Source organism: Bos javanicus, chromosome 3 (assembly GCF_032452875.1).
Source record: "Bos javanicus breed banteng chromosome 3, ARS-OSU_banteng_1.0, whole genome shotgun sequence".
Lineage (NCBI taxonomy): Eukaryota > Metazoa > Chordata > Mammalia > Artiodactyla > Bovidae > Bos > Bos javanicus.
Window position 1 is genome coordinate 66,870,174 of NC_083870.1, and position 24,798 is coordinate 66,894,971.

The 24,798-nt window shown below is 34.3% G+C and overlaps 1 protein-coding gene across 3 annotated transcripts in view; it reads right to left on the reverse strand.

Moving 5' to 3' along the window:
* Positions 1 to 5,281: 5,281 nt before the first annotated feature.
* The window catches only part of DNAJB4 (DnaJ heat shock protein family (Hsp40) member B4), a 44,241-nt gene continuing 24,724 nt past the window's right edge, over positions 5,282 to 24,798 (reverse strand). For 2 of the 3 annotated variants that reach the window (XM_061411524.1, XM_061411523.1), the window contains exons 2-3: positions 7,977 to 8,545; positions 5,282 to 6,585 (exon numbers count right to left, since the gene is read on the reverse strand). In XM_061411524.1, coding sequence (XP_061267508.1) covers positions 6,352 to 6,585; positions 7,977 to 8,411 — 669 coding nt within the window. In that variant the 5' untranslated portion in view covers positions 8,412 to 8,545 and the 3' untranslated portion in view covers positions 5,282 to 6,351. Of the gene's footprint in view, positions 6,586 to 7,976; positions 8,546 to 14,575; positions 15,243 to 24,798 lie in introns of those variants that run through there. The other variant, XM_061411522.1, reaches the window with a different exon arrangement.

Genomic DNA, 24,798 nt, shown 5'->3' on the forward strand with positions numbered 1-24,798 from the left:
GCAGTGGGATAAGATATCAAAATTGCTCAAAGAAAAAAAATCTGTCAACCAAGAATCCTGTATTCAGGATTTGCCTTTCAAAAATGAAGGCAAAATAAAGACATTCCCAGGTAAATCAAAACTGAGAGAATTTGTTGACAGTGGACCCACATTATAAGAAACACTAACAGAAGATCTTAAGGCTGAAAGCAAGTGGCCTCAGAGAGTAATTCAAATCCACATGAACAAACAAAGAGCCCTGGATGAGGTAATATGTAATTATAATTATGTAATTATAAAAGACAATGCAGATCATTTTTCTTCTCCTTTCTTTAACTGATTTAGGAAGCAATTGTATAAAACAACGAATATGTAATGTATCAACCATAACATATAAAAATGTGGTATATTTGTAGAATATTTGCCAAGAACAACACAAAGGAGGTGAGAACAATGCCATATTGGAGAAATTACAAATACTAAATCAGTCTTGCATTCCTAAAATAAACCCCACTTACCTTCTTCAAGGATAATGAGAATAAACTTATATAAGCCACAACTAAATTTTTTCTGAAATCCTTCCAGATTTTAATGAATTGTAATATAGTAGTAACAGATTTCAGTGATTCTAGTGTTTGCCAATTAAAATGCATATTTTCCCCCAATGAGTTATGTCAGAATTCTTCAGAAGAGGAAATCTCTGTACCAAGCATGCCTAGGGCCAAATCAAACAGGTCAATGAGTTGTTCTGCCTGTGGAATGATCTTCAGGTCTGCTGTCTGGACTTACTAACCCTCAAGTTCTTTGTGTCTCAGCACAGAAGGAATTTAGCAAGAGGCAAAGTAGTAGGCAAGAAATAGATTAATTAATATAGGATGCTTGTAAGAGATGCAAGCAGACAAGTGAGGGAACTCTGCCAACAAGCAACTAATTTTTAAATAATATTAAGGTCTGGTAGCTCAGCTGGTAAAGAATCTGCCTGCAATGCAGGAGACCCTAGTTTAATTCCTGGGTTGGGAAGTTCCCCTAGAAAAGGGATGATAGGTTACTCATTCCAGTATTCTTGGGCTTCCCTGGTGGCCCAGACAGTAAAGAATCTGCCTGCAATGTGGGAGACCTGGATTCAATTCCTGGGTTGGGAAGATCCCCTGAAGGAGGGCATGGCAACCCAGTCCAGTATTCTTGCCTAGAGAATCCCCATGGACAGAGGAGCCTGGCAGTCTACAGTCCATGGGGTCACAAAGAGTCAGACATGACTGAGCGACTAAGCACAGCACTCAAGGCCCTCTGGGCTTCTCTGGTGGCACAGTGTGTAAAGAAACCACCTGCAATTCAGGAGACTGGAGTTCAATCCCTGGGTCGGGGAAGATCCCCTGGAGAAGGAAATTGCAACCCACTCCAGTATTTTTGCCTGGGAAATCCCTTGGACAACAGAAGGCTGGTGGGGTACAGTCCATGGGGTCACAAAGAGTCAGACATAACTTAGTGACTAAACCACCACCACCACCACCAAGGACCCATTATCAGTTAAGGGTTCCACTTCTACCTTCTGAAAAATTTCCTTCAAGAATTATGAGTCAAATATTTTGGGGGAAAAAAGACATAAAATGTTTAACTAGTCCTATTGTATAATTACTACTCTGAAGTGGGCTATGCCAATGTTCATGTTTGCTTTAATAAGTGAGGGAGTGTAATTTGTAAAAGCTAGAGTGAAATACAATTTCCCCAGTTGAGAGGGTTACATTTCTGAAAGCATTTGGTAGGAAAACAATTAGCTGAGAAATTTTAAGTTGTTACGAAAAAGAAAACAAAAAAAAGCTTTAGGCAGAACCCTAAGATGTCAGATTTTTCTTTTTCATTTTTCTTTTCTTGGATTTGAGACTTTAAAATCCAAACTTGAAAATACTGGTGTTCCTTTCTATTGTAGTTTATGCTTCCTTACCCCTAGTTCTGCCCCACCCTCACCAAATGCAAAGCAAGTTCATTATAGAAAAATCAGAAAATCTAAATAAGGTAAAGAGGAATCACACAGCCACACACACAAAGAGGAAACACACACACACAAAAACAGGAAATGTGTGTGTACACACATACACACTTTCAATACAGATGCAAAGGCAGAGACTGACCCTGGCTGTGTGGGTCACACCTGGGCACCTGCTGGCCACCCTACGGTTTGTAACTGACCTTGTGTTTTTAACAACCTCTCAAACAGGAACCTCTGGATGGTTCCAGACTTTTCTCCCCATAAACACCACAAAACAGGAACTTGCTGAAGGAAACAGAAACGACCCCACCCAAAGTTTCTGAAGAGACGGACAAAAATGAACACACACACACACACACACCTGCCGCCCTCTGCTGAGGATATCACACAGAAATAAAGACTCTCAGAACCTGGGCATATGGGTTTCCAACCCAATTGTCATTATACTCAAGGGGTTCTTAGATTAATGTTTTTCTAGGATCTGTGACGTGGGGAAGGTGGATTGGCACCCCAGCCCCAGCAGCCAGGCCCTCTGATGAGGCCCAGCAACTGCCCTTCCTTCTGGCTGGTGAATCTGCCTGGCCAGAGCCAGGCTCAGCCACTGGCAAGCAAGGGTCTGGGGGCTGCCCTAGGAGGGGCTGTGAATATGTAGGATGGGTTGGGTGAGAAGAGGGGACCCCATGTACCAAAGGGCACAAAGAGCCCAAGGACTTGAGAAGAGAGGCCAGGGAAATGGGGTCACCAGAGGTGGGTTGGTCAACGCTCATGTTCCTGGGAGTCGGGGAAACTCAACCAGAGGGACAAGGGGGCACAGGAGGTGAGGGGGTATGGCCTGGAGGTAGCACCCAATCCTATGGAGGGTGGGGAGGAGGTCTGCACAGAGGAGAGCGTGGTGCTCCTGAGCAGGGGGTGTGGGGCTGCCCAGGAGTGGGGCACACTTTGACAGGCCTGGAGTGGGAGAGATTGGGATGAGGTGGGTGGGGGATCTAGGTTGGGGTGGGGGCTGCACCCAGAAGTCAGTTTTAATGCTAACTAAAATGATGGTTGTACTAAATAAAAAGTGATATTTATATTTTTAATTAGTAATAAATATGGTTTACCATTCCTTGCTTTCTAGAAACTTTTCAGGATCTCTTATTCTCAGTTTCCATAAGATGCTTGCAAATTTATTTTTACTTTGTTAGATAATAGACATATAAAGAAGGCAATTAATAAAAAAGAAACCTACCCTCATTCCAAAAGTTTCATATTTTCCAAGTTTTAGGATTCTCAGTTAATCCCATCTCTTGAACCCCTTCATTCCCAGTCCCAGATATGGAAAATATATACTTGATATTAAAAACACTGTGCAAACTTTAATCTATTAGATAAACAAAACTAAATATTTCTCAAGCTCTTCTCTAACATAGACCTCCTATTATAATTTAATACAGGAGTCCTTCTGGTCCAAGTTTTTTCTCTTCATCTCAGTGCCATCCCTTTAACAGAAACAGGAGTAGAGTTCTTTGCCTCTGTTTTATTTCTCATGTTTAAGGTTGCATCCAAAACTGACATAAATCTCCAGTTTTCTTTTCCTAAATCTCGTTTCCTCTTTATAAGAATGGCTAAGAACTACATTTACATAAACTGAGAATTCCCTGGCAGCCCAGTGGTTAGGACTCAGTGCTTTCATAGCCCATAGGCCGGGGTTTCATCCCAGGTCAAGATCAAGCAAGACACGTGGTGGGGCCAAAAGAAAAAAGAAAAGAAGAACTACATTCACAAAACCCCAAACTCTAATAGCTATAGAGATGATGTACTAAATTTTAGTTGTAAAAAAAATAAATAAATAAAAATAAATTTTAGTTGTAGGATAGGTAATATTTTATCTATTAGCTTACTAAGATCCACAATACTTTCAAAACTATTCCAGGTATCCAAGAACCTGGTTTAACGTAAAGAGAACCTTTTAAAATCAAAAGTACCTTCATAAGATAAGCAAGTAAGAAAACTTTAAAACTCTACTTCTACATTAAGTCAACACTCAACAAATGAAAATTGGGCACTTACTACATATGAAGGTATTATTGACACCCTTTAAGACCCGGGAGATACTGATATACTGTTTTTTATTTTTGGCCTGTGCGGCGCAATTTGTGGGATCTTAGTCCTCTGACCAGGGACTGAACCTAGGGCCTTGGCAGTGACAGCACACAGTCCTAACCACTGGACCACCAGGGTATCCCTGATAAACTGTTTATATAGCAATGCCAATTAACTTTTTTTAGTATTAGAATAATTCTGTACTTTAACAAATACTCTTTAATCCAAAGATCATTCATCTAATCTACAAATCATTTAACTTGGGAGAAAATGCTTAATCAAGAAAATAATGACAGTGGGTTTTACATAGAAACCATGCCTACCAATCTCACTGATGCTTTTCAGCTCTTATCTCTTTAGATGTGAGAAAATCTCCACAATGTTCACATTTCCTTAAGGAGTTTTAACTGTCATTTAGAGAAAGTTATAAAGGAATTATTTATAAATTAATGGAAAAATATGCATGATTATGAATTCTCTGACATTTTCAAGCATTTTCCACTTGCAATTAAAGTATATGGTTATCCCCAACAATTTTATTCTTAGGTCATATACCCAAGAAAATTAAAAAATTATGTACAGAAAAAGTGGTACAAAAATGTTCAGAGCTGCATTATTCATTATAGCCAAAAAAGTGGAAATAACCTAAATGCCCATCAATTAATGAATGGATAAACAGAATGTGGTATATCCAAACAACAGAATATTATTCGGCCATAAAGCAAAGAACGAGTACTGAATGATACAACACGGGTGTATCTTGAAAACATTATGCTAAGTGAAAGAAACAAACAAAAAAGCCAAATATTGTTTAATCCCACTTATAAGAAATGTCCAGAATAGATGAATCCATAGAAGTAGAAAGTAGATTAGTGTTTGCCAGGGACTGGAGGAATGGGAAGTGAGTGCTAATGGTTATGTGGTTTCTTTTTAGGGTGATGTAAATGTTCTGAAATTACAAAGTGGCTATATAAGGTGAATATACTAAAACAACTGGATTGTGTACTTTAAAATGGTAAACTTTTTAGCATGAGAATTACATCTCAATAAAGCTGTATAAAGTATATGGTGATTAAAACCTATGTTTTGAATTTCTAAAAGAAGACCATATTCTGCTAAAAGGTGATAGGGTCCAATAAACCTTGTATACCAATTATCCTGAAAATTTCTTTTGAACCAAAATCTTTGTTTCAAAATATCATTCTTACTATAGCTATAAAACAGAAAACAGAATAATTTTTTAAACGTAAATATATTTAAAAAATTAAAACACCTACGAAATGCAATCTATACATATGAAAAAGTAAAATATTTATATGCATAACAAGTAGTAGCAACATCATTCATAAGCAGCAGTTAGTGTTTATTTTCCCCATATTTTGGTTTAACACCATAGTGGTAGTTTATTCTTTTTAGGGAAATTGCATATGGTACATATAGCATATTATGAGTAAGTTATAGAAGACTGTGTAATTGGAAAATTAATTCCAAGTAACAATATTTCCTCTAAAAACACGTTTATTATCAAACAAATTATCCTTAACTAATGGACAATAAAATGTACCTATAATTTATTAAGTCCAAGATATATAGTTAATTTCCATAAAATTATATATGGCATTTTAAAAACAACCTATTTCTAAAATATCAGTAATTCAGGCAATTGGGATTTCCACAGGAGATAAATTGCCATTAATTTCCTTTTTATGAAGAAAACATCTGTCTTAAGAACATTATAACTATGTTATTAAGAAATGCTACAGCATACTTTAAAAATGAAAATGGTGAAATATATGTATTAGGATATTCTTTTATGGGTACCAGCCCTATAGCAGCATTTCATATGATTTTAATCTAGTTAACCAGATTTCCAAGTAACTTGGGTTCTTCTTTTCTAGAAGTACCTATCACATGTATAGTTAAGAATTTAAATTTCCATTATAAATGAGAAGCTATCACACTGACAGTGTAAATATATAAGAAATAAAGTACTTGGATAGCCTGGTACTTTATTAGAAATACATCTATTAACTCCACAGAAATGAATTTTACATGTAAGCAAAATACTAAAAAATTCTGACCTGGGAGAAATGAAATAAAATACAGTGAGTAGTTTTCTCTTCATCTCTAACTGCAAAAATCCCTTTTGCCTTTTTATTTGACCCGTCTCTATTCATGCAATGTAATGAACCCTCAAAATAATTTACATGTCTTTATACAGAATTCACATCTACATCAGTAAATGGCCAGTCCTTTTATATTTTCAGTGCCTTATCAAAATATGGTTAACAAAGTTTTTCATTCTATGAGGCAGGAAGATGTTTCCTAAGTACTTCTTTGGACGATGAGGATATAGTATCCGGGAAGGAAACCTCAAACTCTATTAGAAGGTCACCACGTTGGTCAGGATTTTTCGGGAATGGTAGCCCATATCCAATAATTCTTCGCCTCATTCCAGGTTTCACAATATCATTTATTGTCATAGGTATGGTTCTTCCATCCATGGTTGGCACATTAATTGAGCAGCCGCACAATGCCTAAAATGAACCAAATAAAATTAACAAACTTCAAAATATAAAAGTCTAAACAAAAATATTACCAGCTGTAAAGAATGATTCTAAGGTAAACTTTTAACCTCCAAAAGAATATCAATAATTTTAAGACTTTTTCCCCACTAGAAAGTCCCTTCAGGATACACATAATCAGATAGTTTACAAAAGAAGGAAAGGAGCAGGGGAAAGAAAGGAAAAGGAAAAAGGAAAAGAGGAGGAAAGACTGTCTTTCACATTGTTCTAGAATGAAATGAATTGTTTGAGGCTGCTATTACAACATTCAAGTTGCAAGGATGGAATGGGAAAAGAGAAGAGGGAGAAATTAAGAACCAGAAAGAAAAAGATAGGAGCAACTATATACTTCTCCAGAGTGAAAACATTAGAACAATAAATATATTTATTGTTTTAGTCAGTAAATATTTACTGAGTACCATACATGCCATATATTTCTGCTAGATGCTGAACATATAGGGACCATGAACACAGACCCCACCTCAAGGAATGCACAAAGGATTCAGAAGCAAACCAGTAATAATAACTTTACAGTATAAAGTTGTCAGAGAAGTATGTGCAGAATTCTTGTCTGAGACAAAGGGCACTCAATGTACCCTCTTAGCTTCTGGGAATACCGATTGCTTGAGGTAAGCACCGGACCATTAGTAAGTGTTGAGGTAGAGCAAGGAACAGCAGTGTTCCATAGAGGTATACAAAGATATATATACAGAGGTATACAAGATAATAATATATCAAACTTAGGGAAATGTATACACATGTATGGATAGAAATTAGATTAAAAACAACCTGTTAGTTTAAGCTAAAGAGTTTAGACTTTATGGTAGATGCTCTATGAAGTTATTAAAGAATTTTAAGCAGGGAACTGACATGGGCATATTTGGAGGATTATAATCCAATTTGAGAAACAGTGCCTAAAAATAGAATAAATACAAACTAATGTATTAAAGCAGTACCCTCATAACTTATTTTCCCTTTTAATGCCTTGTTTGTTATATAATTATTAACTCAAGTTAACAACTTTGGAAGAAATCTTATACATGGACTAAGGTAATGAGATTACAATGCAGATTTGACAAACTGCAAAAACAAAGTACAGATAATCCATACTAGGTAGGCCTCATTGTATATAATCTCGTTAGCACTTAAAATTGGCATTTAAATTGTTAGTATAAATAACTGAACTTAGAAAATATAATCTTATCCACAAGACGCAAAGTAGTAGTACTACTCTAGAGGGTTCTTATGAAAATTGTAAGAATGCTGTGTAGTAAACATTAATGTTAGTTATTATTTAGATAAATTCCCTAAGATTACAGGCATAATTCTGTTTGGTTTCAGAATCCAATATCCTACTAACTTACCTCTCGTAAACTAATTTTAGCAGTATAAATTATATTTGACCCATCCCTTTTGAATTTGGGGTGATCTTTATCTTTAATGACAAAAACAATGTCTGCTGGAATACTAGTTGGTGTTTCATCTCCTTCCCTTGGAAAAGTAATTTTGGTGCCTTCTTTCCACCCTTTTTTAATCTCGATGGTGAGAATTTTGTCCTCAGTTCTATAACTCCTTCCATCAGGGTTTAACCTCTTCCGAGAAATCTTCATTCGTTTGGTACAACCACTATATATTTCTTCAAGTGATACTCTAAGTTCATGAATAACTGGAGGATCTTGTTTGAGGCGGGATGGGCCCACAGAATTCCTGTCCCTTGGATATCCATTCATGCTGAATCCAAAGGCGCCAAAAGGATCTCCATCTACTTCCATTTCATCAGAATCTCTACCACCACCCATCCGTCTTCCAAAGAAAATTTCAAAGGGGTTGGAACCTCCAAAAAACGCTGCAAATGTGGCATGAGGATCACCATGAAAGGTGTACCGGAAGGTACCTCCTTGTCCATCAGTGCCTCCTGCTCCGCCTTTCAACCCTAAACGACAAGATAAGCATGGTTAGAAAAATACTTATAACTCTTGAAAGTTAAACTTGGAAAAATTGTATTACTCATAAACTTTGGCTAACTTGGGTTGCTATTTATTAATATTGGTCAGAAATGCCATTATAACTAAATACAAAAGAGCCATATAACTACCAATCATTCCACCCTAAGTTAAATTTTTAGCTTTCAAATTCTTTATCCAAATCCCCATCTCTAACGATAATTTATTTCCAACTTTTTGTTCCATGCATAAAAAAGAAAATAAATAAAAATTGGGAACCTCTTATAAGCTACTGGTTTGATGATCTGAAGTATATAAATTTAGGTTTTTAAAAAATGTCATTCAAGGGGTGGGGGGAGGGAAGGATTGGGAATTTGGGATTAGCAGATGCAAATCACAATATATAGGATGGATAAACAACAAGGTCCTATTGTACAACACAGAAACTATATTCAATATCCTGTGACAAACCATAATGGAAAAGAATATGTACATGGATAACTGAATTACTTTGCTGCACAGCAGAAATTAATACAACACTGTAAATCAACTCTACTTCAAATATATAATCTTAAAAATAGCAAAAAAAAAAAAAGATGTCAATCGAAAGGTCTTCGGTAATCAATGCAAACAAAATATGTAACCTAAATCTTTTGAGCACCATCATTATCAGCGAACACAAATCAGTGATATAAAATATCATATTCAAAATAACTATTTTTATTTCAGATCATCTTTCACTGTTTAAAAATTAAAATAGAACTCATTCATGGCAGAAAGGGAAAAAAATTCCATTAACAGAAAATTTTAGACATTAAAATTACTATCTATATCCTAAATAATGAAATTGTTTACTTAGGCATATCACATGATAGCATTAATTTCAACAGCATGTAAAAAGAAAACTGAAATCATGAGCTGTAAACCCTTTTGACCTGTAAGACCTTTGGGCTGGTTATTTTTGTCTATTATGGACAACCTGCTTCCGACACCAAGACAGTGACTCTTCGATCCTGTTCTCTAAGACTCAACTAAGCAATTAGTAATTCACAAGAGATAACATATTTGAAGTAGCATTTTCTACTACATACTGACGAAAGATTCTACTAAAACCTACAAAACAACAGTATAGTGATTTTCTAAGGGATCGATACTGACAAGGATTTATATCATTACAGTCTCAGCAAAGTTTCTGGATGATCCTTATGGGCATTCCTGACAAAGGAGACAAGCAGGAACAGAACCTAAAAATTATAAAACTGTAAAAAAAAAAAAACAAGAGAATTAAACTAAGAGGTTCAAATATGTTCATCAGTGAGTAATCTGAGGGCAGGAAACACATTTTATTTATTTTTGCACTGTTCATGCATACAGTTCTGAAAATGACGGCCACTCATGTTTGCTGAATAAAGGGAAGAACTAATTCTTAAAGTGTTAGAAACAAACACTAAAATGTGTCTTCAGTGTCAAGACAGAGAAAGGCAGAAACAAAAACAATATAAAGTATAATTACACATACACATATGAGAAATTTAATAGTAAAAAACTCTACTCAAGTCACTCAGCATACTTTCTCAGTTTTAAATATCTTATTCTATTTGGCACCTTTCACTCAGGATATGCCTTGTAGAAAACAATGACAAGCATAAGTAGGACAAGAACTTTTAACATACAACTCGTTCAAAACTCCTTTCTCTAAATTCTAGTGGTACAGTTATAACTCCAAATGTTAAAAAAAGCTAGTGGCAGATTTTTTTTTTAAATGATAGAATATGTGTATAACTCAAGGTCATTACAATGTGATTAAACCAATACTAAATTATTTCAATCACTCCATCTTTCATCCCACAGAGTATAACGATTTAACAGAGTTCATAAAGTAAATTGAATAAACTAGCCTGCCCAATTGAACCCTTCACAAGATAAAATCTAAATGTTTTGGATGTATAATGGATTCATGAAAAGAAAGAATTACATTTTAAGTTATTACATCATGGGTTTGGCTTTTCCCTAAAAGCCCTTTGCCAAAAATGGTAACTCAATCAGGATTACTGAGTCCCTGAGAAGATTCACACACTGTCTGAACTGACATTCATCAAAGATAACAAACAGCCTCCAATAAAGCTTTGACACTAAATAGTCAACTGTGTACTACTGTGACTGAGAAAATCCTACCAAAATTCACACCAATATAACATGAATTATTATGCAAGTATCACTTGCGTTGCCCAGCACTTGAACAAGCCTGTCATCAACTATACAGTCAACTTTTCACTACATACATTTTGACTGCTCATGGAAAATTTTAGTATGCAGCTAGACTACCTATGCTATCCAAAATTTTTTCTAGACACCATCATCACTTCGTGTGAGCAAGAAATGTACCCCAGAGTCAACATTTACTTATGTTGTACCAAGACTGCTATTATTTAAAAAACAAGCAACCAACCAATTTGCAATCCAAAAAAAAATTATGTCTGGGATATTATTCATAACAATGATATCCATTAATTAGTTGATTAAAGTTTATCAAAAGCAGCAGCACTGGAGAAAAATCAGGACTTCAAGGGAAAAAAATTATATGACTTTAATAACTGCTGAGGCCTGGCGTGCTGCGATTCATGGGGTCGCAAAGAGTCGAACACGACTGAGCGACTGAACTGAACTGAATATGTAAAAACCCAAATTTATAACAATACTTAAGAGTTAACTAGCACAGTGAGATTCTTTAAAGTTTTGATTCATAGAAATCCAATTTACTTATTTTTTTAAATATATAGTAAATAGATTGTTAATTAACTATATAAAGAACAGAAACAGCAAACTAGTATAAAGATTAATAGCTAGTATAAAGATTAATGTACTAAACACAGATTTGATCATATAAATACTACCTTTCAGTATTTAAATTTTGTTATTGAGTGAAACATAATAAAAAAAGAAAGATATGAAGAGAAAGAAATGTTAGAAAACCAGGCCACTATAAGGATGAGTTACTGAAAATCTGATTTTATGTCTTTTAATATGAACTTCTGTTGACATTCACAGAACAATTCAGAACTAAACCTAAAACTCTAGAGGAGAAATTAGATCAAAATTCAATTTCAAGTGTCAGTAGTCCTTTGTTTTTTGTTTTCAAATTATTCAACTATGGAGAAATATCTCTATTATAAAACAATTTTATTTATTCCATACTATAAAAGTAACCCATTGTAAATATACCATGGTCTTAGTGAAGTTATAGAACTGTGCAGCCATCACCACAATCCAGTTATAAAACATTTCCATCAACCCAAAGAGTATTTTCATTTCTATTTGGAGTTAATCCTTGCTACCACCTCTAGCTCTAGGCAACCACTGATCTGTTTTGTCTATAAATTTGCCTTTTCCATGCATTTCATATAAATGGAATAATAGAATATGTAGTCATTTATATATGATTTATAATGTTTGAGGTTATTTCATTTACAAAGCATGTTTTATTAAATCAGTCCTTTTAATTGCTAAGTAGTGTGTGTGTATACATATATACCACACTTCATTTATCCATTTACTAAAAGATGATACTTTCGGATATTTTCATTTGGGGCCATCACAAATGATGCTGCTATGAACACTCACGTACATGTCTTTGTGTGGACCTGCATTTTCATTTCTCTTTTATAGATTCCCAGGAGTGGAAATGCTGGGTCATACGGTAAATTTAAAACATCTCTTTTTTTATCCAGCTTTTTTAAAACCCAGCGTTTAAAATTGTGGATATTAGACATTTTCAAAACACAAATATACTGGGATCACTGGCTATCTTAGGTCCTAAATATATAAATTTAGCACGTTTAACTCATGCAATTCTCAGTTCATGGTTTATTCCCATAGCTTCAGGTTGTAAAAGAGAATATAATAATTCGGGGGGAAAGTGTACCAGGTAAATTAGCGTTTTGTTACTTCTAGAGAAACACAGAGGGCTATGCAACCAGGCCTGCAAGCACAAACACATCAATGACAGGCAAAGAAACAAAAATATTTTTCTATGTTTTAACAGTATACTTAATGAGATACTTTGAATAAAGGATAAATAATTTTAATGCTTTTCTGTAAAGGAAGAATAATTTCTAAAACATAATCAAATAACTTTCATTTTAACTGTATTTTAAAGCAATATAAGTAGAAAATAGTATTTCTGAATAATATATTTCAATGCTTTAAAAAACTTATTCTTCCCTCACTATTACTTTCATTGCTTATATCAACTATCTAAAAGACTTGGGGTACACAGATGATCCTGTTTTTTAAAAATTCACTTCACTGATGACGCTCAGTAAAAATCAAACTGGAGAAATATAACTCAAGAAAAACACTATTAAGAGGTAATGTTAAGCCAAGAAAAATGTATCATTTGGTGACTTGAAAATTCTGAAGATAAATATCCTTAGAAACACTAAATCTTATGGTTTAGTTATAGACAGATTTGGGCTGTTAGTGAGGTGTGGATTAAATCAATGGGTATTTGCTTTTTCATGGGAATTCATATTGTTATATCGTGTTTGTAGATTTCTTTACAAAAATTACAAAATAACTTCTTCAGAAAGAGTAGTATATAGCTAGTAGTATCTGAGAATCTTGCTTAGCTTTTGAGATGAAGAAACAAATCATAGTATTTTGAGTAGTACAGCCATAAGGAACCAGCAGGACTGAACTGCCCACTACTTGCTTTTTTCAGTCTTTACTTTGCAGGAACCTGACACTGCAGGTCCTCATAGCAGCAGAAACTGCAATTTGGGGCAACTCAGATCAAAAAGAAAAAGCATAACAAGAAAAAAAAAAAAAACAACCTCTACACAATTACCCTGCTTAACTAAATTTAACTTTTTAACTCAAAATACAGTTACCACTTCATTGAATTTTAAGATAGATTTTTAATTAGGGAAATTTAACATTAAATGCAATAAAGCAAAAAAAAAGTTTTCATAACTACAATGAATGATTTTAAAATAATATTTGGGGAGAAAAATTAGTAATAAAATAACTTAGTCCTGATATAAAAAGTTGAAATTCCAGAACTTGTAAAAATTAAAATGTTCTTGTTGTCAATCAGCAATTTTAAATAGTCTTACTTTACAGCTACATTTACATGGCGATGATGGACAATTTAAAATCCAGAATGATAAAAGGATAATCTTAAATTTTACTTCCATTTACTGTATTCAACTAGTTTCAGATCTCACAATCCGAGAAATAAAAGTGTGGCAGGGAGAGGAAAGGGAAGTTATCATGCCTTCCTCTACACCTAGATAGTAAAATTTCAAATGAAATAATGTTATCTTAAAGTAAATCAGTCATTGTTCTAAGGAGGTGGCCATTTTAGGTCAAAAATTGCATTTCTGAGATCTCATTTTCTTGGCACACAATTACTGTTTACAATTAAGCTAAAAACTTGTTCTGGTATTTTATGACATCAGGAAAATTCTTTCCTCTCCAGGCAGAATGCCAAAAACAACTACAGCTAAATGCCTGGGCCTTCGGCTTCTCAGAGAGAAGATTCTGTCCTGTTTAATCTAAACTAGCTTTGCCATAAGAAAAAAGGCAAAAAACTTCTTTTGTTTTTGTGAATAAAATATAAACTACCCAGAGTTTGAACTGCCAATCTTAAGATTTTAAATGACTGAAGAATCTTTATTGGCTCTGACAGAAAATTCATTAGAAAAAAAAAAAACAGGTTGCATAAGACTTTTGACACAATTTCTTAATGAGTATGGGAATTTAAGGTTTCTTTTCAAATACAATGTCAACAATACAAATCTAATGGGAGAACATATATATTGCACAAAATGTCAAAATCCAAAAAAGGACAAACAAGTACATTTCATTCATAGCTATGTAACATTCATTCATATGATCAGGGATGAAATCTTGCTTTTATCCATTATTTGTCTTTCTACTTTTGAAATGTCAGAGAATTTAATAACCAGAAAGCTGATAGAGAAAAAAGAGAGACAGAAAGATATACACTGAATTCTTACCTTCCTCCCCAAACTGATCATATATTTCTCTCTTTTTAGGATCACTCAATACTTCATAAGCTTCTGCGACCTCTTTAAATTTTTCCTCTGCCTGAGGAGATTTGTTCTTGTCCGGATGAAATCTGAGGGCTTGTTTTCGGTAAGCCTTTTTAATATCTTCATCTGAAGCTCCTTTTTCAATTCCCAAAATGCAATAATAGTCTTTCCCCATTTCGAGTGCCTTGAAATGAACTTAGATTTCCCTTTGTGAAAGAAAACAGCGTCCCCAGTCTTAGCAATACAATGATTCTAAGGAAAATAAACCAAGCTGGGTATTTTAAAAGTTAAAGCAAATCAGCAATTCAGCTTCGCTGTCTTAAGGCAGCAAGCAGACAGCGCCTCAGTATTTAATTCCTTCCCCAACGGCTCACTTACAGATAAATATACACTACACGGGAGACGGCCTCCTTCTAGATCCTCCCATTTTCACTACGTGTCTCTGCACTTTCTAGAACAGCAAATGCTACAGGACGTCACTTCCCCAGCTGCCTCTAGTACCGAGCTAGGTTTTCTCCTCCTCCATGATTAACTATTCATTTTCCTTCTGGCTCCACCATACTTGTTTCCTTTTTAAGAGGCCAAGTGGATTAAGAAACCAGTATATCAGCATAGAATATCATAACTACACATTTACTTAATCCATTCTAAGTGAAAAAGCAACAAAAAAATCATTATAGCCATTAAGTATCTTATTAAAATTAGATACATACAAATGAAAAGTTATTTTAATTTCAACTTCAAGTCATTCAAGATATACAGTATTAAAATATGGTTTAAATTAAAATTGTCAAATAATTTGTATCATTTTCAAAATTCCTAGGGTCTGCAATCAGAAATGCCAGGAATTTCACATTGTAAAAGGCTATATATCATAAGTATCAAACACAATATTTTAAAATAAGTAAAGGACTTAAATATGTCTTTAGCTGATGATTTTGGTAAGTTTTGTGGGGTTTTTTGTAGTATGCAAGTTAATAGTTCAGGCAGACTAATACTTGTGAAAGCTTCATATCTGATTTAGTTACTTCAACTAAAACAGAATGAGATCCGCCCTCCTCATTCCTAGGGTCACTATTTAAAGAATTTTTGTGCTGCTTCCGGAAAGACAGGAAAAAGTATCAGGTTTCAGGCAGTAAAAACTCACATTTCTTTTAAGACTTTAACTGGATCAGCTTACAGTCTGGATATGCTATTTACAAGGTATAATATGAGAAATATTTTTTTCTTTTAAAAACACATTTTCCCTAATTATAAACACTCATTGAAGATTTTGGAAAACACAGAAAGAAAAAAGACAGAAAAAAAGTTTTTCATCTTAAAAAACTTCCTATCTTACCACTTTAGATAATTCTCAATAAATGTCAGTATATTTCCTTCTAATCCTTTCTTTTCCTATGAATATTTATGGTTATTTTCTGTAGTTTTCTATTTTTTATTTTAAAAAGTTTACATCATATGTCATACACTGTTTTGATGCCTGCTTTTCTAATATATATTTTGGATATTTATAAGAAATATTTTCAGTGTATATAACTCATCTTTTATCTTCTACATAGTTTCTTCCTTCATCTTTTCACAACTGTTCCTAGTTCTAATATTGTAAAGATGGATTGATAAGAAAATATCAAAAGAATTGCACAGAGCACTGTATTTAAATATCTTAAGTCTGTAAAATGAAAAGAAAAAAGAGCATTTATGAGAAAAATTAAATGTACATATATGTGTAGGATAATGAAAAGGCAGTGATCACGTTAACCTTTAACAATATGGGAACGCCTACTCTATAAACCAAGCAGCCTTACGAAAATGATTCAGCAATTCTTTCATAATGTTCATCTTTGTGAATTTAAACAGCTAAGATTTACTATTTCTCAAAACTCTTCTTTAAAAACACCTTGGTATAGGAAAGTATAATATCTATCTAGCCTACTTACAGGTTACAGAGGTTTGTAAGCTATTCAGCAAAAATTTTTAGTACCACCAAGGAATACTTAATGTCAAAAGATAAACTTTCCAAGTCCAAAAAACTTGGGGGAAAATGCTAAGATCAAAAGTTACCTTAAGACTCTTACTTTTTAGAAAAGCATATTGCAATTTGGAATCCAGTGCAAGGACCAGCACTGAGAGTAGAATAAAAATATAATAAAAATAATGTATTCTAGAATTAGTTTCTAAAAAAAGTCCATTAAATATTCATTATCAAAGAACACTGGTATAGCAGTATAAAAAGTATTAAATTGTTCTGGAGGGCAATTCTGGGAACTAAAAAAAAAAAACCAGATTCTTATCTGATTCAATCATTTTCAGAGAGCTAGAAATATTATTAGGAATTGACATATTAAATGATTTTAGAAGCCAGAGACTACTAGATCTTTCGCATTTCTGAAAGATGCATTACATATCAACAAATGGAAAGAAATCTGGCTTATCACGCAGAGAGAAGGGTGATAAACGATTTTCATATTTTTTCAAATAGCATAAATAACAAAAGGATTAGAGTAGCAGCGTTGAAATGCAAGAATTCACCTCAACTTGGAATTCCAAGTTAATAAGGAGGCAATTATAAGACTTTAAATGAAAAAATTCTAACTAGGTTTTGTTAAGCAGTATAAATAATTCTTTCCAACATTTAGGAATGGTTTATTTAAAATGATTTTAGAAGCACTATAAATATCATACCTGGAAATTTGTCCTTAGAAAATAATAAGAAAAATTATATATACAAATATACCCACTGCAATTACACGCAAGAGGGTAATAAATCAGTATGGTCATTATTAAATTACATAGTACTTGAGAAACATTTTACTCTTACATTTACTTTTTCAGACTGAGTTGTCTCTTCTACCACTTAAGAGCTGAAAATCCATTACACAATCACTTTGTATTGAATTTTCTTCATCCGAGTTTGTTTGAGATGAATGGGGGTGGCTTTTTCTTTTGGGGGGGGGGTGCGGTAAAGAGCAGTTGTTTCCCTGTGAATAATTATCGTGACTATAGAGTGTGTAAAAGGAACAGTAATGGCAGCCTGTAGGGTAAATGGAGCAGAGATGTAAACAACATTCATTTAATAAATGTATTTTTAAAAACCAAAAAAATTACATAATAAGTCTATTTGAAACACTTTAGAAATTACATAAATCATTGCTTATTTGATTTTATAGGTATGTGTATATGTGGCAGAAAGCATGAAGAGAACAAAAACTAACGAGTTAGGAAAGCATACATTTTTTTCCTTTAATTTCTTTAAGGCTCTATATTTTTAACAAAAGATATGAAATTAGCATTTTTTTTTATTTTTACTATTCAAACACTGATGAGATTATTCCATGAAAACACAATTTTCTTCCTTTTATTAAAAGAAAATTACAAACACTGAGATTCTTTAATGGTTGCAGTTTACAAGGTCAAGTTCTTATGCTGGGGTAGAGGTGGTTCCTCTCTAACTGAAGGACAGTTAAAATGTATTTTAAAGAAATGATTTTAATTTTTCAACCAAATCATAAAACTTTATATTTATTATTTTGTTTATAAAAGTTAATAGCAACAAAGCTTTTGTGCTTAATAATAAGTTTGAGGGGAGTCAAGGGCCAGAATTAAATATTCTAATGACATTACATTTTATTTTTAATAGATTTAACAAAATTCCCTTCTTGGAATATTATACTTTAATAATAAGTACAGAGAAATTATTTTTTAAAGAAGTATGAGTTCTTTTTTATTTGATAATCACAATTTAAATATTAAATATGTTTAGATAATGAGAGCTAAAGGTAGCATTTTAACTACAAAAAAAAAACTAGAAGTTTATAACTAATCATTCAACTGATACCATCTTTACCTTCTACTTTGGCTTTATTCATAGATGATAAGAAAACAAGTTTTATTTCTCCAACTCACAAACCATTTCTCAGTTTATAATAAATACAGAGAAAGACAGTATGCCTTCTAAAGTCTCAGATGAAAGTACTATTAAAATTTACATCATCACTGAAATACTTGAAGACAAATGATTTCTAACAGTTTACTGATATTCCTGCTGAAAACTTCTATTAATATTTAATTAATTCTTTAACTGGGTACATTCAGACCTGAAATATCTCATCTAGTATTAATGTTAGTAAATTATAACTTCCATTCCCTGATGCTTCTTATCCAAGAATAAGTAAACCAAGTCTTTTATACCTTGTTTAACAGTGTTGGAGATATTTGAATAGTGGCTATAAAATCTCCTAAGGTGCATCAGGGAATATTGATAGTGTAATGGTTAAAAGCACAGACTCTGGAGTTAGACTACCTGTATTAGAATCCTGGCAATACCACCTATTGGTTGTGTGGCCTTGGACTTAAACCTCTCTGAGCCTCAAGTTTCCTTATCTGTAAAACAGGATTGATATTACTACCTACTTCAAAGGGCTGGAGGGAGGATTAAATGAGATAAATGTATGATGTACTTAAATGTGATTGGCAAATAATGATGTCCATGGAAGTGTTAGCTACTATTATGACAGTGCTTATCATATGAACTAGAAGAATTTTTTCCTAGAAAAATGATTACTGTAACATGTGTGTAACAAAATACCCTTATTTACAAGCACACGCATCCACTCACACAAAGCTATCCAACTAAGAAGAAATGGCCTTTTCCAAATATTCCAGTTAATATTTTCTACTTACTCATTTTGACTATGTTTAAAATTTTAAATCATCTTAAATCATTCTGTTATACGTGGTATTCATTGTGTTCAAACACACTGTATTTCAAATACAGTAATTAAGACAGTATGGTGCTGGTGAAAGAACAATAGATCAGAAAAGGCAAGCAGATCAATAAAACAGAATAGGGAGCCCAAAAATAAACTCATATAGTCAACTTATCTTTGACCAAGTAACGAAGGAAATACAATAGAAAAAAGATGTTTCTCATAGTGTTTGAACTACTGGACACCCACTTGTAAAGAAATGTATCTAGATACAGACTTCATACCTTTCACAAAAAATAACTCAAAATGGATCGCAGACCTAAATGGAAAATGATAAAACTCCTTAGAGCAGAGGAAAAAAATCTATATGACATTTGTTTTGGCAATGCTTTTTATTTTAAAAAATATGATAACAAAGGCACAGTTCATGAAAGAAAGCGTTAATAGGCTGGATTTCATTAAAATTAAAATTTTCTACTGAAAAAGACACTGATAGAAGGATGAAAAGACAAAGCATAGACAGGAAGAAAATATTTCAAAAGATATATCTAGTAAGGGATTGTTATCAAAATACATAAATAACTCTTAAAACTCAACAATAAGAAAACAACTCAGTTTAAAAGATGAGTTAACATTTTTTAGACCTTAACAAACACCTTAACAAAAACCTTAACACATGCCAGCAAAGAAGATATACAGATGGCAAATAAGCATATAAAAATGTGAAAGTCACTCAGTTGTGTCTGACTCTTTGCGATCCCATGGACAGTCCATGGAATTCTCCAGGCCAGAATACTGGAGTGGGTAGCCTTTCCCTTTTCCAGGGGGACCTTCCCAACCCAAGGATCGAACCCAGGTCTCCCACATTGCAGGCAGATTCTTTACCAGCTGAGCCACAAGGGAAGCCCAAGATTACTGGAGTGGGTAGCCTATCCCTTCTCCAGTGGATCTTCCCGACCCAGGAACTGAACTGGTGTCTCCTGCATTGCAGGTGGATTCTTTACCAACTGAGCTATCAGGGAAGCCCTAAGCATACAAAGATGCTCCATAATGTACATCATCAGTTCAGTTAAGTTGCTCAGTCATGTCCGACTCTTTGCAACCCCATGAACTACAGCACGCCAGGCCTCCCTGTCCACCACCAGCTCCCGGAGTTCACCCAAACTCATGTCCATCGAGTCGGTGATGCCATCCAGCCATCTCATCCTCTGTCGTCCCCTTCTCCTCCTGCCCCCAATCCCTCCCAGCATCAGGGTCTTTTCCAATGAGTCAACTCTTCGCACGAGGTGGCCAAAGTATTGGAGTTTCAACTTTTGCATCAGTCCTTCCAAAGAACACCCAGGACTGATCTCCTTTAGAATGGACTGGTTGGATCTCCTTGCAGTCCAAGGGACTCTCAAGAGTCTTCTCCAACACCACCGTTCAGAAGCATCATCAGGGAAATGCAAATTAAAGCGATAAAATATCATAACACACCTATTAGAATGGCCAAAATTCAGAACTCTGGCAGTACCAATGCTGGCATAGAATAATAGTTACTCTCTTTCAGTGCTGGTAGGCATGTCTTCTACTTTGACAGAGAGTTTGGTGATTTCTTACAAAACTAAAATACATTTATTGTGTGATCTGGCAATCATGTTCCTTGGTATTCCTCAGAAGAGCTGAAAACCAACATCCACACAAAAACTTGCACATGAATGTTTATAGCAGCTTTATTCATAAGTGCCAAAACTTGGACACAATGTCCTTCAGTAGGTGAATAAACTGTGGTAAAATTCCATTCAGACAATGGAACATTATTCAGCACTAAAAATGACTTTCTCAAAATAAAATAAATTTAAAAATAAGAAAATTAAAAGAAATTAGCCATCAAGCCATGTAAAAACATGGAGGAAACAAATGCATATTACTAAATCAAAGAAGCCAGTCTGAATAGGCTACACGCTATATATTATTTTCAAAAAGGCAAAACTATGGAGACAATAAAAAGATCAGCTGTTGCCAAGGGTCAGTGGGAAGGGAAGGATAAATAGGTGGAGTACAGAGGATTTTAAGGTAGTGAAACTACTCAGCATGATACCGAAAGGTAGGCACATGTCAATATATACATTTGTCCAAACTCATAGAATATACAACACCAAGAGTGAAACCTAATGTAAATTATGGACTCTGGGTGATAATAATTTATTAGTATCAATTCATGGGGCTACCCTGGTAGCTCAGCTGGTAAAGAATCTACCTGCAATGCAGGAGACCCCGGTTCAATTCCTAGGTCAGGAAGATTCTCTGGAGAAGGGATAAGCTACCCACTCTAATATTCTTGGGCTTCCCTGGTGGCTCAGTCAGTAAAGAATCCACCTGCAATGCGAGATTGAGACCTGGGTTTGATCCCTGGGTTGAGAAGACGCCTTGGAGGAGGGCATGGCAACCCACTCCAGTATTCTTACCTAGAGAATCCCCATGGACAGAGGAGCCTGGCAGGCTGTAGTCCATAGGGTCACAAAGAACTGGATACGACTAACCGACTAAGCACACACAGCATAAGTTCATGAGTTGTAAACATATGTTCCATCTATAGTGGGAGATGTTGATAATGTAGCGGGGGGCGCTATGCATGTGTAGACGCAGGAGGTATATGGGAAAATTCTGTATTTCTGTACCTTCCATTCAGTTGTGCTGTGAACCTAAAACTGACCTAAAAAAAGGAAGTTGTTATTTATAACAATTTTAAAATAAGTGGATAAAAAGTTTAGTGTTTATTTAATATATATCTTTGATTTTAGAGTCAGATCTTTTCAGTCTTGATTTCTGTTGCTGCTTCATATACTTCAATCATTCTGTATTACTTGAAAGATGCCTTGAGAAAACTATCATCATTGCATTTTCAACTATTAGGGGACTAGAATAAAGGGACTGCTGCTGCTGCTAAGTCGCTTCAGTCGTGTCCGACTCTGTGCGACCCCACGGACTGAAGCCTACCAGGCTTCTCCGTCCATGGGATTCTCCAGGCAAGAACACTGCAGTGGCTTGCCATTTCCTTCTCCAATGCATGAAAGTGAAAAGTGAAAGTGAAGTCGCTCAGTCGTGTCCGATTCTTCACGACCCCATGGACTGCAGCCCACCAGGCTCCTCCGTCCATGGGATTTTCCAGGCAAGAGCACTGGAGTGGGGTGCCATTGCCTTCTCCCATAAAGGGACTACAAATGTCTAAAGAGTAAGTCAAATAATAAAGACCTTAAAAAAAAGAAAAGAAAAAATAAATAAAGTCCTTCATGTTGATGTACAGCAGAAACCAAAATAACACTGTAATCATCCTCCAATTAACAATAAATTTAAGAAAAAGAAGAAAAGACCTAAGAATTTCAATGCTTGGTTCCTACTCTCAGCTCTGCCATTTAATAGGTAATTTAGGCAAGTCATTTAATTTCTCTGAATTCCTAACTGACAAAAGTTACTGTGAGAATCAGATAATATATATGAAACACTAAAATTTATACAATGACCTTTATTTATAAATTGTTTTCATTATTTTAAGTTATACAAACTATTCTGCTACTACTTGGAGGTCTACTGACTAATCGTCTCTCTTCACTGAGGAAATTTTACTTATAAAGCATTAGAGTAACTACCAGAATCATCCCCAAAGAACTTGGGCATCCTCTAAGATCATGCCCCTTTCCATGTCCCCTTTTCAGACCTTTATCTCTGAATTTTAGCCTCTTAATCAATGTTTTTTAAAAAAAACTGTTCTATGTCTTCCCTTTAATAATATGTTTACAGTTTATCAAACACTACCATGTGCTTTCTCATATGTAATCTATATACAGGCATATACATCTGATATTGAAACTAGTGATAAGATTTCAAAGAGCTTTTCAGTAGTTATCAATCTAATAGTGATTTAAGATATTTCTAACAATAGTTAAATAGACACTGACCCAATATTAATATAAACAATATTATTGGGCTTCCCAGGTGGCACTAGTGATAAAACCTGCCTGCCAACGTAGTAGACATTAGAAACTCAGGTTTGATCCCTGGGTTTGGAAGATGGCCTGGAGGAGGGCATGGCAACCTACTCAAGTATTCTTGCCTGAAGAATCCCATGGACAGAGGAGCCTGGCAGGCTACAGTCCATAGGGTCACAAAAAGTTGGACATGACTGAAGCAACTTAGTAGGCGTGGGAGGAGTACTATTAGGCTGTGTCTGTTCTGATATTTGGCCCTCGTTTTAGATAAGACCTAAATAATTACATATAATCAAACTACTGGCCATCTAATATATTTTACCTCTGCATTTTATACTTTCCTAAAATGCCTTCAAAGCACTGAGGCATCATTATCATAGATTTATTACAGCAAATTGCTTATGAGTTTGAAATTTGGATTCTATATTCTCATTCTTGTGGAATGAGCATAAGTTATAATACCTAAAAATTTTGTCATGAGTACAAATATAACTTTAGGAAAAAAATTAAAATATTTTGAAAAGATTCATTTCTTACTACATCCAGGTCACAAAACAGAAAATTTAAACTAAAAACAAGTATCTTTAAGACATTCAACAACCATCTACTTAAATTGTTCTAGAAACCCTGTTGTTTTTTTTCTTAACTCTAAATGTCCTTCTTTGGGTAATTATAGTAATTTGGACTCATATTTGGAATTAGGCAGTCAACAGAAGTATTTGAGTGCCCATTTTATAGTATCTAATGGGTACTACACTTGTTTTCAAAAATAGATATGCTCATGTGCCCTAGAGTCTGTGCTTGGCAAAGAGAAGCTATTGCAGTGAGACACCCACACATGGAAACTAGAGAGTAGTCCTTGCTCACTGCAACTAGAGAAAACCAAATTCAGTAATGAAGACCCAGTGCAACCAAAAATAAATTAATTTTTAAAAATCTAAGATTATAAAACAATAAATACAAATTATACTAAAAATTTGGCACTAAGGTAGGTAGTAGCTTGTCTAGAGGAAAAGCAGCAAGCCTGGGTATCATGCTTTAAAAGATATAATGCTTTCAGAAGCTAACAGGCTGATAAAGAATTCTTAATGACCTCTTCAACTGTTATTAAGAAGAGATGTATTCAGCTCTTATCACCTTTTCCATTTTCATTCCCCATGTACAAATCTGTACATATCTCAAGTCTACAGCTAGCAATCAAATTAAATAGTTTGATACAAAGACCATAAACAATTAAAAGCTAAATGGTGTTATGTAACTAAAACAGGGGTAAAGGGGCCATTGAGGCATAGAAGAAAGAGCATCAGATTTGGGATGAGAGAATTTGGTTCCAGTATTCTTAGTTGTGTTATTTAGCATCTATACAAAGTTCTGGAAAAACCAGGTATTATTCCCTTATTCTCCAAAATGAGTAACATCATCCACCTCACTAGACTGACATATAGAATGAGAAAATATGGAAAGGGCTTTTAAAAGGAAAACACTATACAAATGTTAATTATATGCTCACTCT